Source organism: Cinclus cinclus, chromosome 1 (genome assembly GCF_963662255.1).
Source record: "Cinclus cinclus chromosome 1, bCinCin1.1, whole genome shotgun sequence".
NCBI classification, from domain to species: Eukaryota; Metazoa; Chordata; class Aves; order Passeriformes; family Cinclidae; genus Cinclus; species Cinclus cinclus.
Genome location: NC_085046.1, coordinates 128,520,326 through 128,537,957, shown reverse-complemented (window position 1 = coordinate 128,537,957; position 17,632 = coordinate 128,520,326). Strand labels below are relative to the sequence as shown.

General features: G+C 40.4%; 1 protein-coding gene across 1 annotated transcript in view; it reads left to right on the top strand.

Moving 5' to 3' along the window:
• Positions 1 to 119: 119 nt before the first annotated feature.
• RAD54B (RAD54 homolog B) overlaps positions 120 to 17,632 on the top strand; it is a 62,814-nt gene continuing 45,301 nt past the window's right edge. Inside the window, exons 1-3 of the mRNA XM_062502990.1 lie at positions 120 to 187; positions 3,172 to 3,325; positions 3,974 to 4,145. Coding sequence (XP_062358974.1) covers positions 3,188 to 3,325; positions 3,974 to 4,145 — 310 coding nt within the window. The 5' untranslated portion in view covers positions 120 to 187; positions 3,172 to 3,187. The remainder of the gene's footprint in view (positions 188 to 3,171; positions 3,326 to 3,973; positions 4,146 to 17,632) is intronic.

Below are 17,632 nucleotides of genomic sequence, written 5' to 3'. Positions count from 1 at the left end.
CACTGCAGCGCCCCGAGGGCGGGAAGCGCCGTCCGGGGCTCCCTCCCAGCGCCGCGGCCCCGGCGCACGCGCGCCCGGCGGGAAGGGGAGGCTGCGCAGGGCGCATGCGCGGTGCGGCCGGTGGGGCTGCCGGGAGAGCGCGGCGGGACAATTGAGCGCGAAGGCGGCACCGACGGCGGGAGCGCAGGTACGGGAGCCATGGGGGGGGGGGGGCGGGGGTCTGATGTTAGCGACTCTGGGAAAGACCCTGAGATAATCCAGCTTCAACCCCCCTGCCGTGGGCAGGGACATCTTTCGCTAGATCCGGTTGCTCAGGGCTTTATTCAAGCTGGATTGAGCGATGCGGTAGCCACTAGTTCTCTGGGCAATCTGTTCCAGTGCCTCTCCATTCTCAGAGTGAAAAATTTCTGCCTTTTATCTGATCTAAACCCGCTCTCTCAGTTGGAAGCTATTTCCCTTTGTCCTATCACTACATGCTCTTGTGAAAATTCCTTGTAGCTGCTTCTGATCTGATGCGATTTTTCAGTAACGAAGTTCAAGGCGATGCACTGGCTGCCTGCAGTTTTTAACCGAGTAAAAGCTGATGCTGTGTCATGTCTTTGCAGCTGCCCATAGCCGCTGCTCTGGCTCTCCATCTGTGCCGGCAGTGCCTCTTCAAACACTCCGGGAGCAGCTGGCTAAGGCTGGGCCGAGACGAGCATTGTAGCAGCCTTTAGCAGAGCTCCGTGCGCACCGTGTTGAGCTGGATGTGTAAAATATCGATAAAATTATTTGCACGTGTATTTCGTTTTTAATGCAGCTAATGATGTACCGTTCAGGACAAAAGTACAACCGAATTCAATGCCTGACAAACCAGGTTTGGGCTGTGGTTTCGTGGTCCAGGGGGTTTGGTCAGGCCTGGTTGCTAGTAAAAGCTTGGAGCTTTTTGCATTGCTTTTTGCATTGCTTGCAGCTGTTTCCCTGCAGCCAGACTAACGATAAAGTTAGAAACAAGTACACGGTTCCCTGGTGTATCGGTGTTGTCTCTGAGGTGTATTTACATATTCTTTCATTTAGTTGTAGTCTGGAGCTGTTCCTTGCCTTGCTACACTCACTCTGATCTTATCTGAAAGATCTGGCATCAGTGGTTTGTTGTACATCCCTAATGTCCTATTTCAATTGTGTAGTAGTGTAAAGGGTCAAAATGTAAACGTTTTGGTTATTATTTTTAACATATTTTTGTTGTATTTTATGAAAGCTTGTATTTTAAAAAACTAATATGTATTTCTGGATGCAATATTTAATTTTAAATAAATATTTAAATTAAACCACTAATTTTAAAACCTACAAACCCATAAGGGGTCTTTGTAGTTGCAAGTACATAATACTGGTAAGAATGAAGTTACTGAGTTATCAGGGGTAGTGTCTTCAAATGTCTTAGTAGTTTTCCATCTCCTAATGAGTCTGTTTTTGTGGTTTAAGACCAAATGACAGTGCAATGGCCAAATGGGTTTGGAAACCGGAGCACTTTAATCACGGATATGTGCAATTTATGAGTTGTGCATCTTCTCTGTCCCACAGAACCTCAAGTGCAGTGGGCAGGGTCACTGTAGCACTGCAGCCGTGCTGTGCACAGTCCTCATGCAGAGCCTGGAGTGTCCTGTGCTGTCTTCCCAAACGTCACTGTGCGGTGTAGGGTTGGGTAGAAAACTTGTTCAGCTGCACATGGCTCTTGAAGCTGGCTGTGCTCAGCACTGGCACTTGCAGTCTGCTCTATTGGAAGGCTCTGGACACCTTTGCAGTGTTCACAGTGCATTGTCATGCTACAGACACTGCTTTTACAATAACCAAGCTACTCCCTTATTGCATAGGGTTAACTACAATTCATTTGCTATCACTATTGTCAGGTAAGCCTAATTTAAGTGAGCTGCTGTAGACACAGTCAGAGGCTTATTTCCTTGTATTTTTATTAACAGCCCCAGTGGAAGTGACAACAGTTGAGTCCATTTTGTCCCTGAGATTTATGTCCAGTATATATACCATTATATATATATGCTAATTGTGCAGATATGGAGAGAGAGCAGTACTCCTGCTGGCAGTCTCTGCACGTTTGCAAAGTGTTTTGGTAGTGCTCTGTTAATACTTTAGTGCAAACTTTGGAAAAAATGGTGGTTGTGCCCCAGAAAGCCACTGGAGTGCAGAGCAGCACCAAAGAAGGTGCAGAAACACACTGTCTGCTGCAGCAGGATGCAAATAAATATGCTTTTGAGAAGTTTGATTCTGCAATCTTTATTATGGTGTATTTTTAACCTAGTAGTTGGGGGGATTCTTTAAATGTGTGTAAATGGAGAATTAGACTTGTAACTGTAGTGAAAGTTGTGCTTGCCTTCTTTATTTCAGCTGCTGTGTTATTCTGTTGGAGTTTTCTTCTTTTGTTTGATTTCCATCTACTAGTTTGAAGCATTAAGATTATAACTTGTTATTCTAGTGGTTGCAAAGTAAACTTTGTCATATTAACATTGACATATGTTTGGTTTTGTCCTAAGGTTGCTCAGCAGAAAAACAGTCTTGTATTTTGAGGGAAAATCTATAATACATTCCTTCCACTATTCAAGTGCACATAACATGGAATAATAATATCCGTTGTAATTCTGAGATAATTTTCTGCTGAATGTTGATCTTGTGGTGAACCTGAATGACCAATGTAATTGACTGTTTAATGCAAAATGCTGGTCCCAGGTATGAGACATACCTTCAGGATTCATTTTTCATTGTGCATTAATAATGGGCTTTTCAAAATTATGTTTCAAGTATATAGAATAGTAAGTTTTGCTTAAAATTGTCTTTCTTCTGATAAACGGGTGCAGCTTTGTTAAGTAGCCCTATACTGTGCATCTCCAGAGCATTTATTGCTATTGGGAACTGCATTAGTGGCTTTTAAAATGAAAATCGAAGTGTTCAGCTGCAGAACTTGCTGTAGTTGATCTTTCTTAGTACTTAAAGCATTGCAACAGTACTACTTTTTTTAAATGTTGTGCTTGTGAAGTAATATTGTTATTTGAAGGTCTTGTATACTGTCTTATATTTTGAAATAGTGCTTTTGTTGTCATCTATGGATATATTTTTATATTTAAAGCCTATCCTGACTACAGTTGTCTTTATCTGCTTCCTTCCTTCCTGTCCACCCTGCAGAGCAGTACAGCTAAATATGAGGCGATCTGCAGCTCCAAGTCAAGTCCTAGGAAATGCAGGCAAAAAGCCAAGGTTTATACCACCAGGAAAATGTCTTGCTGTTTGTCTCAAGAATGAAACTGAGGAGATGGACCGAGAAATTAAGTTAAAGGAGGTAAACTGAACAGTGCATTAAGAGCTATTTTGTACAGTATTGTGATTAACAGATAACATCTGAGCTCACCACAAACAATCTCTGCTTAAATAATCTATTCAGAACAAATTTTGATAGCTTTGCTGTCAGTACCTTTGATCTTGCTTCTCAGGTTAGGCTTCTCTCACTGTGGAGTGGTTGCAGAAAAATGTTTTTCAAATAAATAAAATTAATCAGTATTGAGCCCAAATGCAATTCATAAGTGTAAAGGAGGTGGGGAGTGTATCTTGGCATGGGCTTTATTTTTTTTGTAAAAGCAGTTAAAAAGCCAGGATACTTGTCATAAAGTCTCAGTGTGCTGGGTTGCAGTTCTGCTGCAAAAGTACTTTCTCTGAAACCTTTAATATTGACACAGAAAAGCAGCACAATTTTTATTTATCTACAGAAGTCTTGTATTAAACTAAATTCATAAACTATTTACACAAGTGTTTGATATTGTGTGCACACACTTTTTGTTGTGATGCATATAATTTTGCAGATATATGTATTTATGTAACAATTCAGTAATGACAATTAATGTGTCTTGAAATCCCTTCTTGTTGCTCTTTTCTCTATTTCTCTTTGCCTGCATGAAGAAAATGCAATTGTGAACTTATTTCTCTTTTGCAGATAGATGAGAAAGAGGGAGGTGCTTCATTGCTGTCTAAAATAGATGTCCAGAATCAAAATGAAAATATTACACAGTCTGTGGAGTCAACTGGAAGAGTAAAGACAAAAGCATGTTTCAGCATTGACAGGTGTAGCAAGGCAGAAATGAAAATGCTAAATGTGCCCAAAGCTGGTAAGACGCTCTTTCTTTTTTACTACCATGTAACTTAAGAGGATTTTAAACCTTATGAATGATACACTGCATATACTAAACTTTTGTGAAGTACTATTATAAGTGTTGTTCAAAGGTGGCATTATTTGGTGTTATACTGAATAAAGTGAATGAAAGAAGTGTTAAATGATTTTTTTTTAATAAAAAAGGAAAGAACCAAGGTGTTTTAGAAGCCAGTTGATAGTGTTGCTATTCAGGTTAGTGTCTTCCGGAAGAGCCTTATAGTGAACTCACTCTTAATCTACAGTTAGTGCAATACAAGAATTGTGATACCTTAAATAGTGGGGAAGTGTAATTTGGAGACCTCGCTGACCTCATGCAGAGAAAGGTACCCGTTCTGAATGGATTCAGTTTTTTTTTTTCAGAGTTCATGAGGGTTTCTTTTCTTCAGTGTCTCCAGTGGGCACTTAATGTTTAAACCAACTTTAGCCACAGAGCGGAGCTGGCTTTGCTCATTTGTGGATGTGCACTTGATCATCTGTGCCCTGGTAATAAATGCCTCTGAAAAACAGGGTAGTAAGCACTGGAAAGACATTGAAGTATGTGAACTATAGCAACTGCACTTGGATGGACTGAACAACATTGTGGGGTTGAGTGTCTTCATTTCCAGTCTTGGTGTGCCCTGACCACAAATGCAGCACAGTTTTGTGTTGTGTGAATGCAAGTGTATGACCTCAAGAGTACATCTAAGTATGTCTTGAGGGCCTGGCACTTGAACTGGGTTGCTAACATTGATGGATGAAAATCGTTCCTTTTGGAGCCAGCTCAGGCATTTTAAACACCTGTTCTGCAGTTATTTCACTCTTGTTTCTTCGTAATTAATTACACTGATAATGATGGTTTAAAGTTCATTTAATTAATAACACTTTGTGTATTGAGTGGAGTTGTAAAAGAGCATTTCAGGGCCACTTATCACCTTGAATTACTGGAAGGCTTTAATAGTTGTATTTAATTTTGTTTGTTATAAGACCTCTTGAAGCCTTATTGAAGCAAAACTGACGTAGCTCTGTGTCCCAAGGTCCAGCCAATAGTGAGGCTAATTGCCAAAAGGGAATTAATCCCAAAAGGCACACATATGTCCTGTGTACACATATACAGGACTGGTCACATAGGCCAGTGTGGATGTGGAACACAGCACTCAGACAAGCACAAGCAGTGCCCATGGACACATCCCTTCTCTTCTGTGATTGCTGGGGTGAAAGCCTGTTTGTGGAAAAACAAATGAATACACATGTATCTCTGTGAAAATGTACATGCACACAGCGATCCCTCCAGGAACTGACCTTATGCATTCAGTCTGTTCAGTAGCTGGCCCCTTGACTTGTTGGACACCCCAGCTGTAGGCACATGAGTCACAGAGGCCCACAGCTCCCAGTCCTGTTGGTGGTATGCAGACCTGCATTCCCACAGGTACAAGAACACTGTACGTCCCCCCAGTAACTTGTCTACTTGGTGGTGTGTTCCTGGATTCAGCGATCTCCCAATTGCCTTGTGCCCAAGAGGTGCACACGTACAAACATTTCTGGCCAGTGGCTGAATTTACCAGGAGATAAAATCCCCAAGATGTCCTGGTCTCTTGAATAACTTGCATGAACTTCTTGGTCCCTTCAGTAGCCAAGTCTCAGACCTTCTGGTCTCTCCAATATCTGGCCCAGACTCATAGCTGAGCCAGTATTTGACTTCCAAGCCTTTTATCCTACTTTCCATCGAGTCCATGTTGCTGTTTGTTAGCAGTCTCACACAGTATATCCAGTCAGTGTATTTGGTCTCTGGCTGACATAACAGGTACCTACAACCTGTATGTGTGGTCCAACTCCAGCTTTCACCTGCGATAATACTTATAAATGTAGTTTAGTAGGAAGATGGGACTTGGTCTGGCAATAGGATGCAGTGCATTGCTGAGGAAGCTTACTGCCTTCATCGGTTTTAAAGTGGCTGCCTTTTTCCTTTTATTATGTGCTTGTTCCTGCCTGAGTTTTTAATTATTTTTTTCTCCATCAAAGCCCTTTCTAGCATCTGGAGATTGCACAAATCCCAGGCCCTGGTAGGCAGCAACCACCTCCATTCTGTAAGTTGCTTTGAAGAGCCTTTCCCATCGACTCTTCTTTCTGGGTTTCAGTCCCAGAAAATGGGAATGTGATAGCCCTGATAGGATGTTACCACTGGCATGGTATGTGACCCAAAGTGTATGCACTCTGTTTGGCAGAGCTAATGTGGGGAAATTCAGCTTCCTTGTATGTTTTTATGTTGTATGGCTTTTGTGGTTATCTGCTGCCTGCTGAAACTTCCAGTTGAAGCCTACACTTTAAGAAAATTTTCAGTGCCTATGGGACGTGTTGTTTGACGAGTCATGCTTCTCTATAGGTACATCTGCAAAAATTTGTGTCTTCTAGTTCTGCTTAGCAGTGTGCTTGAAAGATAAAGAGAAGATTTAATTCCAAAATAATGTGGAAATTCAGCAGTTATTCCAGCAAAAAATGTTATGAAGTGGAAAAGATACTAAATGTCTTTTTCCATATCATGAATTCTGGGTGCAGCTGGTGTGGGTCCTCTGTGATGACTTTAGAAACATAACCAAAAGTTGTGGAGTGAAACTGGGTGACCTGCTTCTGATGATGTGCTGTTGTCTTTCTGAACAAGGCATTTTGTGCCACAACCCTTTCTATGCCTGCAGAATGAGGCTAACCCTGCAAGCCTTTGAAAAGCTGTCATTAAATATGGTACTAAAGAAAGAAATTTAATGTCAATGCTAGTTATGGTCTTCAGGTTCACTGGTGATGCAAGCACTGTAGTGAGAAAGCAATCCTGTATTGAGTCTTCCTTAAATCTTAAGTAATTTCTTAAAAACTTAGATTTTCCAAGACAGTTTCTGCCCTTTATGTCATTTTTTTCTGCTATTCATTACGGCTAATGTAGTGATTACATTGATTATGTAAATCATAACCTTCTTTGTAGTTTGAAGTTAAATTGTTTTGTCAAAGCTGGCTTTGGTATGAAATTCAGAAGTAATGGAAACCAGTTGTGAAAGCTAGAGTCAGTTGGGGTTTTTTATTATTATTAATATTGTAATGGAATTATATTTGACCATCAGTCTCTGGAGGCTCATGCTTCTCTGCTAAAGGGGCATTAAAATAATTTTAAGATTGAAAAAGTCTGTGTGCATGCATTATTTTGGTTTATTGTCTCCATATTATTTAATGCAGATGATAAACAGTTTGATAGTTATATATCACACTCAAAGCTGCTGTGTTTGGGTTTCCAGTGCAGCAGTGGAATGTGTAAATAAATACCCTAGGTTCCATTGAAATTCTTTTGAAACACCTGTGAACCATTGGACAACTGCACTGTTCATAGACCTAATCTTTCTGCAACCCAGCCCTGAAAATGCTGTGCATTCTTTCAAGAAAAAAAAAGAAAACAAAACCAACAAAACTCAGTTGTTTTTATCCGACACATGGTGTCCATTTCTTGGAGCAGATGAGTAAGGATTTTATTAGATGGAACCAATCTAAAAATTGTAGCGTATCTGTCTTAAAAAATACTTATTTTTCTAAGCTTTTAAAAAAACACTTTTCCCTAAAATGTCATTAATAAAAGTGAAGTGCAAGGGACTCTGAAATTCTGTGAGGTGAGGTATTTCCAGAGACATTTAATAAGTTTGTAGCAACAGTTGAGTGAAACCTATGTATGTGTTATAATTTTCGGAGTGTTTGAACTCTAAGATATTGAACATGTTCTTTGAGCAGTTTACAACTTCTGATTATAAATTCTGAATACTGGAAAATAATGTTACATGTTTCTTTTAGGGAAATGAACTTTACTACTGCTTGAATAATTGTATATGCTTGTTTTTAAGAGGAATGAACATGACAGTCTCTTTGGTACCTTTGTTTTGTATCCACAATACAATACTTGTTCATACAATGGATCTTGGGGAGGGAGGTGATTTATTTGACATTGTAATTAATACTTTTTCTCACGTGCCTCCAAAGAATTCACTGTGCATGCCTTTAAAAATGGAAATTACTTAAACATTCCTAAACTATTTATCAGTAACTGAAAACAAAACCGTAAATGTGTTTGGAAGGATATTTTTGTACCTCTCAGGTGCGTGGTTTCTACTTGTCCTCATGACATTCTAAGGTTCTATTAGCAATAACAAGAAAATACAAATAATTTGGTTTTGAAGAAACAATGGACAGGAAGATCCCTAAACTATACTTAGTATCTCCTCAGTGTTAGTAGTAAGCAGGATTGGCAAGAACAAGAGGTTTTTACCTACGTTGTCTTCGCTTTAAGGATTTAATATATATTTATTTATATAAAGCATACATAATTTAATTTGTGCTTATTATCTGAGTTTACAGCTTTCTGTTGGTACTTTTAATCTAGGAGCGTGTTGCTGTATTTTGCCCTTTGGGCTTGCTGTTTTGTGTGTGGAAATGAGCAGCTCTTTCACCTGAACACTTAGGTGCAACATTCCAGCTGGACTGAGATTTCATTGTTTGAACTGGATGAAATTGAACAGAAAAATGAATATAGAGTTTTATTCTGTTACAGCTCATCTCCTGTTTGGTTGGTTTTTGGTTCAGGAGTACCTTGTCTTTCATCCATCACTAACATCTGTTAATGCATTTTCCAAGAGGAACTTTGCCAGAAGTCATGGTCAGATACTATCTTTGAGCTAACAGTGAGGACAAATTGTAACTGTATTTCATAACAGGGTTAATGTGCTCACCCTATGTCTCTAAATAGATGTTTCTGAATGTCTTTCATGCTGATGATATCAACTGTACTTATTATTTGCATATAGTTTTGAATATATTTTCTCTGTCTTCTTTGGAATGTTAATATTTACTGACTACATTCATCTGGAAGGTTTGTGTGCTTTGCATACTTAAGCTTCATTTTTCATAGTGTGGTTCCTTCAGCTTGCTAGAACATTGTTACAGGTCTCTCTGATACCTCTTATCACCTGATATGAATAAAATCCTTTTAACCAATTAATATGAATAGTAAGAGAAAATCCACTGTTCATTTATGACAGTAGCAATCAATTACCTTCACTTTTAATCAGAGGATTAAAAATTTTTCTTTTCAGGACTTTCATATTGTCCAGTTTCAGTTTAACTGCCTGCTTATGTTTCTAGTAACAGAACTAAAAACATTCATGCCTGACATCTCATAATGAAGCAGATTATTCCTAGAATTACTTTGATACCTGCAAAACTCAAGTGTTAATTTAATTTCTGTTGTTGCACTTCACATATGTACTAGAAAAGGTATTTCAGCCAGTCTATTTTAGTGGTGGAGCTGCATGTGTATCTGCACTTCTGTGCATCCTTTAAATGTTTTTATAAACAGCTGGTAAAGCAGTTAAATCTTTGGGTAAAAGATACTCCATAATCATCTGTAGCTCTTAGTAATTACCAAGCACACCTTAGAACAGCTAAGATGTGACTGGATGCCTGAGTGTAAGTAATTTATCACTGCATTGTTTGCAAGTAAGATTTTACAAGTCTATAAATTTTGCTGTAATTTCTTATTCAAAATAGTATCAAATTGCTTTGATAGATCTTTATGGTTTAAAAATATTCTCCTCCCTGCAGTGTTGTAGAAGAATAGTTTATAATAGTGAATAGACAAATTTATAGACAAGTTTATTCTCAATTCAAGATAGTTTCTTTACTGTTAAGGTGTCGTCTGTGCCTGTTTGATCAGTCCATCTCAAGAGATGGGGACTGGTAAATAAAGCTGGATTGATGTAAATACACCTTAAGAAAAATTGTTGGCATCTGATTAAATGCTGGTTTATTTATACATCCGTCACAGTGGGTCTTGTGTTTTCTGGTCTGTAGCTTTGGGATTCTTTGACTTCTCAGGACAACACTTTTTACTTGGTGCTCTTCCTTGGGGTGTGAAATGAATGTTTCCTATTCTGCTGCTGTCTGAAGGCCTTTCCTGGTGTTCCCCTTGGCTGTTGTCTCATTGCTAACAATGATTATTCATCTTGAATTTGGGATGCCCCCCAGCTGAGTGCTGAGATACGTAGTGCTAGTAGAATTAGCAGCCAAGAGTGAGATGGAAAGAAGGAACTTTACAGCAGCTTCACCACCAAAGGCCACATCTCGTATACTGTTCAGCAACTGCAAAACTGCTTTCCTGGATGGGGCAGCAATCTGCAGCATCTGCAGTGCTGCTGTAAAACAAATCCAGACTTGCATAATTGTAGTGGGATATTTCCACAGTTAGTACAACTTAATTTATAATTTTGTATGATCATATCTTGCCGTCATATGAATAACTAGGCTTTATGTAATTATAGATGATATAACCAGGATATTCACACATTGGAGAAAAGAGCAGTGAATTGGCAGAGAAATGTACTTTTCATTTGCCCCAGTTAAATGTGCTTTACGTTTGAGCTAATGAAGATAATGAAGGAGGGGGAAAGGAAACTGGAAATCAGAGGGGTATTACATGATCAGAAAATAAAGAAAAATAATTAGATTTAAGATATTCAGCATTTCCCAAAGAAGTTGGAGGGATTAAACTGAAAGTTTCACAGTAATAACTTGTCTGTTAAATGGAGCTATGGCTGCTTCTTCACAATGAAAAATATAAACTGTCAGGTTCTTTACTTTTGAGCAATGATATATCCATTATTGTAGAAAGCTCTGCTTCATGTAAAGATGATAGTTTTTCATGCATTTAAAAAAAAAGGTATTAAGTTACTGAAAATTAAAATTTATAAAGAAGCAGAAAGACTTAAATACTCATGCAGAAAGAGAGGTCTACTTGGAAACTGCAGATATAACGCAAACGCTGGCAGGCAGGAGGTGTGCTAGGAAATGAACTTATTATCTCAAGAAATTTATTACAATTTAGCTCCCTAGAGTTGCATGCAAGCACACAGAATATAGGCTGCAATATGCAGAAAAAGAAGTTATCTACTACTGTAACTTTAAAAATGAGGAACTTGGAAAATACTCTGCATAGAGATTATCTTAAAGGATTAGGTTTATCAGTAATAATTCTTTCTATTCCCACATCCATTCTGAGGGGAGCTGTTACACAGTTTCTTCTTACTTCTTTTTTGATTTTCAAAATCTGTTATCAGGCTATGTGAATGTAAGATGGGCAAAAAAGAAATACATGGCTCTTCACATCTTCTCACATTTTTATTTTTCTTTCCCTCACCCTTGGTAAAGTCCTAGTTTGGAGTGTGGGGAGTTAGTGAGTGTATATATTCCCAGCTCTCCTGTCTCCAATAGGTATGAAGGTGGACTTAAGGGAAGATGAGGGAATGCAGCTATCAGGTGGGGGGACAAGAAATGCCTTACTGACGGAGCTGGGAAGTTTTTTTTTGAGCTATCATGAATATTATGACAGACTAGGCCTGGATGCCTTCAAAGCTAGTTGTCAAATCTTTCTGTGGCTGTGCTTATTGTTTGTATTCCTTTTGTTGCCATATCAGCCTAACTAGAGTTCAGTCCCAGCTTTTGCCTTAAGTTTTCCCTGAAACAGAAGCTTTGTCACAATATGACTTTCCTTGAGCCAACAAGATAATGGTAAGATGGTTATCCGACTGTCTTCAAAATATCCACTGAGCAAGATTAGAAGAATGGAGAAAGCTGTTTCTCTGTCAAATGCAGGGAAGAGTGCACTGGATAGTATTTTCAGAATAAAATACTGAAAGCATAATCTCCAAAATTTTAATCTCTGTGAACGAAATAGGAGACTTGCGGAAACTTGGCTTCTCTCACACTATTTTTATTCCAAGGGCCTGTATTGCTAGTGAAGATGTGAGAATTTAGGGAAAATAACCTGGGAAAGTCATACTTTGAAACCTTTCTGTATTTCTCAGCTGCTTCAGATTAGTCATCAAGAAGCTTGTTGGAAGAGAGGATCAGAGAAGGTATAAGCATGTATTAGGAATGGACGCACTTCTTAATTTGTAAATAATGGGGCTCTTAGCTTTTCTGTTTTTAGGACACAAGATATAAAGTGAATAGCTAATTCGTGGAGCTGTACAGTCACATAGTATTATAGAATCCTGTAGCATTAAGCCAAACTTAGTTTGAATGATGGTTACTGATCTGAATGTGTGGCTCTTGAATGTCACACTGAGATGAAGATAAATTCTTTAAAATTTGGCATGGAGGACATTTTAATTGGCTAATTCATATATTCCCCATTTCAATGGGCTAAATGTTGAGAGAATGTCTTATATCAGCAGAGGGGACAGAACTGGATTTATCTTTTATGCTTGGAATTTTAGCTGATAAGAGCTCTGAAGTAGGCTGGAACCCTTGTTCTTGCAGCAGTTTCAACAACTGTCAGAGGTTGGAAGATAATGCATGCTAGATGCTGATCACAAAAATAGATGCAGGACAAAAAAAAAGTGGTAAAGCTATGCATTATTTGTCTCACCTCCCATGCAGGACAGAGGTCTAGAAATAATTGTGCAGGAGAAAGGAAAGGAGTGGTCTCAGAGGTCCAGGTACAGCAAAGATAAGAGCAGTAAAATATAAAACTGATGGTGAAAGTGCTGATGAAGATGAGAAAAAAATCAGTTTGAAACACAAATGACCTAAAAGTATTATTTCTAGAGGGTCTGGTGTGAATGTATTTAGGCACTGTAACTTCCAGGTAACTTTGGTTCACAAAACTGTCATCTTCAACCCTCTCCTTAGAGAATAATGCCTGCACCCCTTAGCTTTAGACACTGCTCATGAAACAACTGTCCCTGTGAGAAACTTTGAGTTGAAAGTTTTCTTATCCACCCTTTTCTCAGCAGGCTCTTAAAGACAGGCAGATCGAATGACTTGGCACTCTCTTGCTGTCGTGTCAGTAGAGGACTATATGATGACCTAATGGAAGTTTTGCAGCCCTTACTACCTATAGACATGCTCATCTTAGGCAGCTGCCAAATTCATTTTCAAGGGTGAGCAACTGCCTTGATACTTGCCAAATGTTTCCACTGCCATAATAGCCCAGTATATTCAGTGATGTGTAACATACCCCATCCTAGCTGATGAGTGTTTCTACATTTTTTTGTAAGCATGGGTACCAGGGTTCCATATTAGCTTTGATTCAAATCTTGCAGTCATCCTCTTGTTCTTGAGGATTTTCAGGTTCCTAGGTGATTGCAAATGCTAACCCCAGGTCTCTGCATAGCTGGTTTGATTGCATATTACTAAATAATAACAGAACTCCTTCAGACTTATCCTGGGGCTACCACTTTGTGGGCAGAGTCCCTTCACAGGTCTTAGTAATCTGTTGATTTGATATTTTTTGCACTAGAAGGTTCCAGCCCGAATCACTTGACCTGGTGTCATTCCTTTCAACATTCATGTTTGCTCTCTGTTCCAAACAGCATATTTCAAGACACATTCTTTCTTAGGGCATCCTCACTTTTCTCAGTTGTCTTTTTTCCCTTTGTCTTGCATACCCTAAAGTGATTATTTTTTTAAGCCTGTCATGGAGAGATTCTTCCTCAGTTCTGTGTGACAAAAGATCCTTCCCCTCCCTCTCCCTCCAAAATGCTCCCCTGATTTAAGACATTCTCCTTCTCAGGGTGTTCTCTTTTATAATGCGTCTAAATTCACACAGGCCACTTGATGCAGTTGGTGGCTGTGATACAAACCTGTCACTTGTAAAATTTGTGGCCATTGAGCTTTTTCAATAATTCCTAGTGATTTGGCTACTTTAATTCCTGACTGTATTATACCTGTGATTCATTCTTCTCAGTAGTTCTCCAGGATGCACTGTTTGTATCATTTTTTAGTATTAGTTCTAGACGTTTTCACAACAAAAACGAGAGGCATAGAAGGCAGTGAAGTGAGGTAAAGGGTGCATGTATATTTATTTTCTTCAGTGGTGTGCAGAATTTCTCTCCCACTTCCTGTGGTTTGCTGTCCTCTCAGTTGTGGTAATACAAGTCTTAAGGAATATGGTTTGCTATTCACCCTGCAATGATCGAGTCTGAAGAGGCCTTTTCAATATATTTCTTTCTGTGAGTTATTTGTCCTGTGGCATACTGGATTAGGGAGCTGCTGATGATTAAAACTAACCCAACTCAGAAAAAAATGATTAATATGAATTGTCCAGATTTGTGAGTGCTTATACCAGCACAGTGAAGGGGCAGGAACCATGACATGGTTGGGGGGAGGTAGAAGTGACTGTTTTGACAATGTCCTACATCTGTGTTGACTTAAACCAATTATTAAATTAATATTAAATTCTTATGCTTGCAAAAGAGATTATGCTGTAGCTAGATCATCTTGCTGAACAGGCTGTGCACTGTGTTGCATAAGTGCATGTGTTGATGGAAGGTGTAGGATGAAGGGTGGATTGTGGCAACATCTTTGGTTTTTGTAATTGTCTTGGAGCTACACCTATTGTTTTAGCTCGAAGATGTCAATATGTATCATTAATATCCAGGCTTTTCACATTCTGTGATTTCTCATCCAAGTACTGATATGACCGTAGGCTGATGAGCAGAACTATTTTCAAAAGGGGAAAAAGAAGGAAAAAAAGATCTTGGTTGGCTGCCAGCTTCATTTTTTACAAGGGTTATTTTACCCTCATGCAGAACAATAGGTAATTCAGGCATTTCATCAGGCATTTGCTCAAAAAAAGACTTTGTAGCAGTATTTTGCTATAATTACATTAGTGTGGAAACTTAGTCTTTCTAGCAACATTTAGAGTAAGGTAATAGAGTAATACAAGTTTGGCTAAGTCTAATACTGGGAGTTGCTGCATCTGGTAGCTCATTACAGAGGAGACTGCTGCAGCTTCTTGTGGCCAGGACCACAAGGATGTATCCTTAAGAGGCACGTGTGTACATTTTTGTGTATATACAGCCAGACATCAAAAAGTTCAGCACTCAAGTAAACACAAGCTGCTTCAATGGCCTCATCTTTTCCATTCACTGGCTGATGGTGAAGAAAGCTTGTTTGTGGTAAATGCTTATGTATACAACATGTATCCTCCAGCAAGTGGCCTTAAATTCTTACTCTGCTCAGTTACTGGTCCCTGGATTCCCTGGTCTCCCAGCTGACACACAAACACTCACGGAGTCTCTCTGGGCCACTCTGACCAGTGGCCTGTCCCCTGGTGTCCCTCCAGTAGCCAAATCTCAGACCTTCTGGTCTCTGCAGTATCTGGCCCAGACTCATGATCACTGGGCTCCCAAGCCTTCTGTGTGGCTAGTCTGACTTGGAGTTTGCTCGAGGTCACACACTGACACAGATATCAGGCTCTGGCCTCTGCCTTCTGGTGCTTCAAGCACCCTGGGCCCCTGTGACCTGTGTGGTACAACTCCAGCTGCTGATAACTATATTTCTGTACATGGTCACACCGAATGGAGATTTTTCCCTTACCCAGGAAAACCATTGCAAATGTAGTTTAACAAGCAGACAGGACAATCTGCAGTGCTCAGGCCCAGGGCATGGCTGAACAATCATACTGGGCAGCCACCTGTTCACATGCACCTGGCCCCTGTTAGCCCTTCCCTCCCTCCCCTCAACCCCCTTCTAGTATCCTCCTATGCTTGTTCCTTCCCAAACCACTTCTATCGTTCACTCTCCCTTGTCTTGCCTTCAGTTCTTCCTCTGAATATCCTGTGCTGCCTTCTGCAATCCCAAAATACTCCTTCTGGCATCTCACAATGAGTCCCATACAGAGTGAGCAATAACCTCCTCCTTGAGTCTGTGAGGTGGTCCTAGAGAGAGCCTCTCCTGTGGACTTTGGGTCTCCCTTGTCCCTGGGGCCTGGGATCAGCTGGACTGAGTGCTTGATTTCTTTCATTTGAATTATTTGGGTTCCTCTGCCCCACACTGTTCCTTTGTGCTCTTTGTGTCTGATTAAAGGAGGAGCCTTTAATCACTGACTTATTTTTGTCACTAAAACGTTAAGAGTCTGGGTGGGCACTGCACAACTGCTTCAATAGTGGAGTGTACAGCATAGGCTTGCCTGTGACTCCTCAATGCTCATACTGCCAGAGTCTAAACTATGTGAAGCACATCCAGTTTTTTTCAGTTACTGAAGAACAACTAAGAACATAAATTAAACCCCAAAACTCAAACCACTGGCATTTTTATTCTTAATATTAGTAAAGTGCAAAGTGAGGGGAAATAGGAAAGGATTAGGTGTTTATAAGCAATGGTTTTCATACACTTCTTCTAACCACAAGAGTATTTTATTTCTCAAACTTAAGTGTGATAGGCTTCAGACTATAAAATGCTTTATTTAACCTTGGCTTGAGAGCAATGCCAGCAAAGTGGACTGGTCACAATTTTGTTAGGTAGTACTGACAAGCCAAGTCTTAGAAATGGTTCCAAAAGTGCTTGTTATTCTAAATGCTAATTGATTTTTAGCAGTTAAAAGTCTCCCTTTGTTTAGTGTGAATTTCTTGTTTTGAATGTGGCTTGTGTCTGCTTTGGGCTTTTTCCCCTTGGAGCAAACAAGTTTATACCTAGATCTTTATAGCCTTAGGATATTCCAAGCTATAATTATTTCTCTTTCCTTCCCCCTGCTTCTAGGCTTCTTGTTTTCAAGGCTGGACATGTTAAGCTTAGGAAGCTGCTGCCACTATCTCAAGTGGTGTTTGTTTCCACCCTCCGGACTCTTTCAGTGGAGTACGTCATTTTTCAAACTTAGTTTTTGTTTTTTGTACTTGAGAATACTTTTCCTTCTATCTGCTGGGTTTTCTCTTTCTTTGATTTGTTGCTTTAGTTTGGACCACAGAAATGTAAAGCCTTGCACGCATTTTAATGTGAAGGCTTGCTTTAAGGTGATACGTTGTTGAGCAAACACTAGAAATGGAGGCACATCTTGTTAACAAAAATCAGATTTTTTTTATTATTATTCTGAAGAAACGCCTGGATAAATACAGTAAGAGTCAGTTGTTTGCCGGTGGATACTATGCAAAGCCCAGTATCCACACGCTGTAACGCACTCGGTAAATCCGGCAGCCCCGGCCGAGGGGCGCTGCCGGGGTCGGCCCGGGAGCCGCCTCAGGACCGGCACGGCGGCGCTCGGGGCCCGCTCGCACCGAGGCGTTCGCGCCGCTCCTGCCGCTGCCGGAGCTCGGCCGGCGAGCGCAGCGGGCTCTTTAAGGAGCCCCCGTGCCGGTGGCTGTCGCCGGCTGCCGAGTGCGGGAGAAGCCGAGCTTTGCGGCGAAGCCCGAGCGTAACCAGCCGGCTGGGGGAGATGCCGCCCCGCAGTGACTGACAGCAGGACCAGCTCTATGCAAATGGCGCCGGGGGCTCTGCCGGGGCTCTCTCCACACGCGCCGCCGCCTCTCGCCTCCCGCTCCCTGTAACGCGCCCTGTCTCGCACAAAGCAATTGTTGCTTTTTTTGGGGGGACGTCGTTACACGTAAAATCATCTCCAGCACGGTTTCAGTTTGAGATTGTGTGAGGGAGCTGGGAGATGTGTCA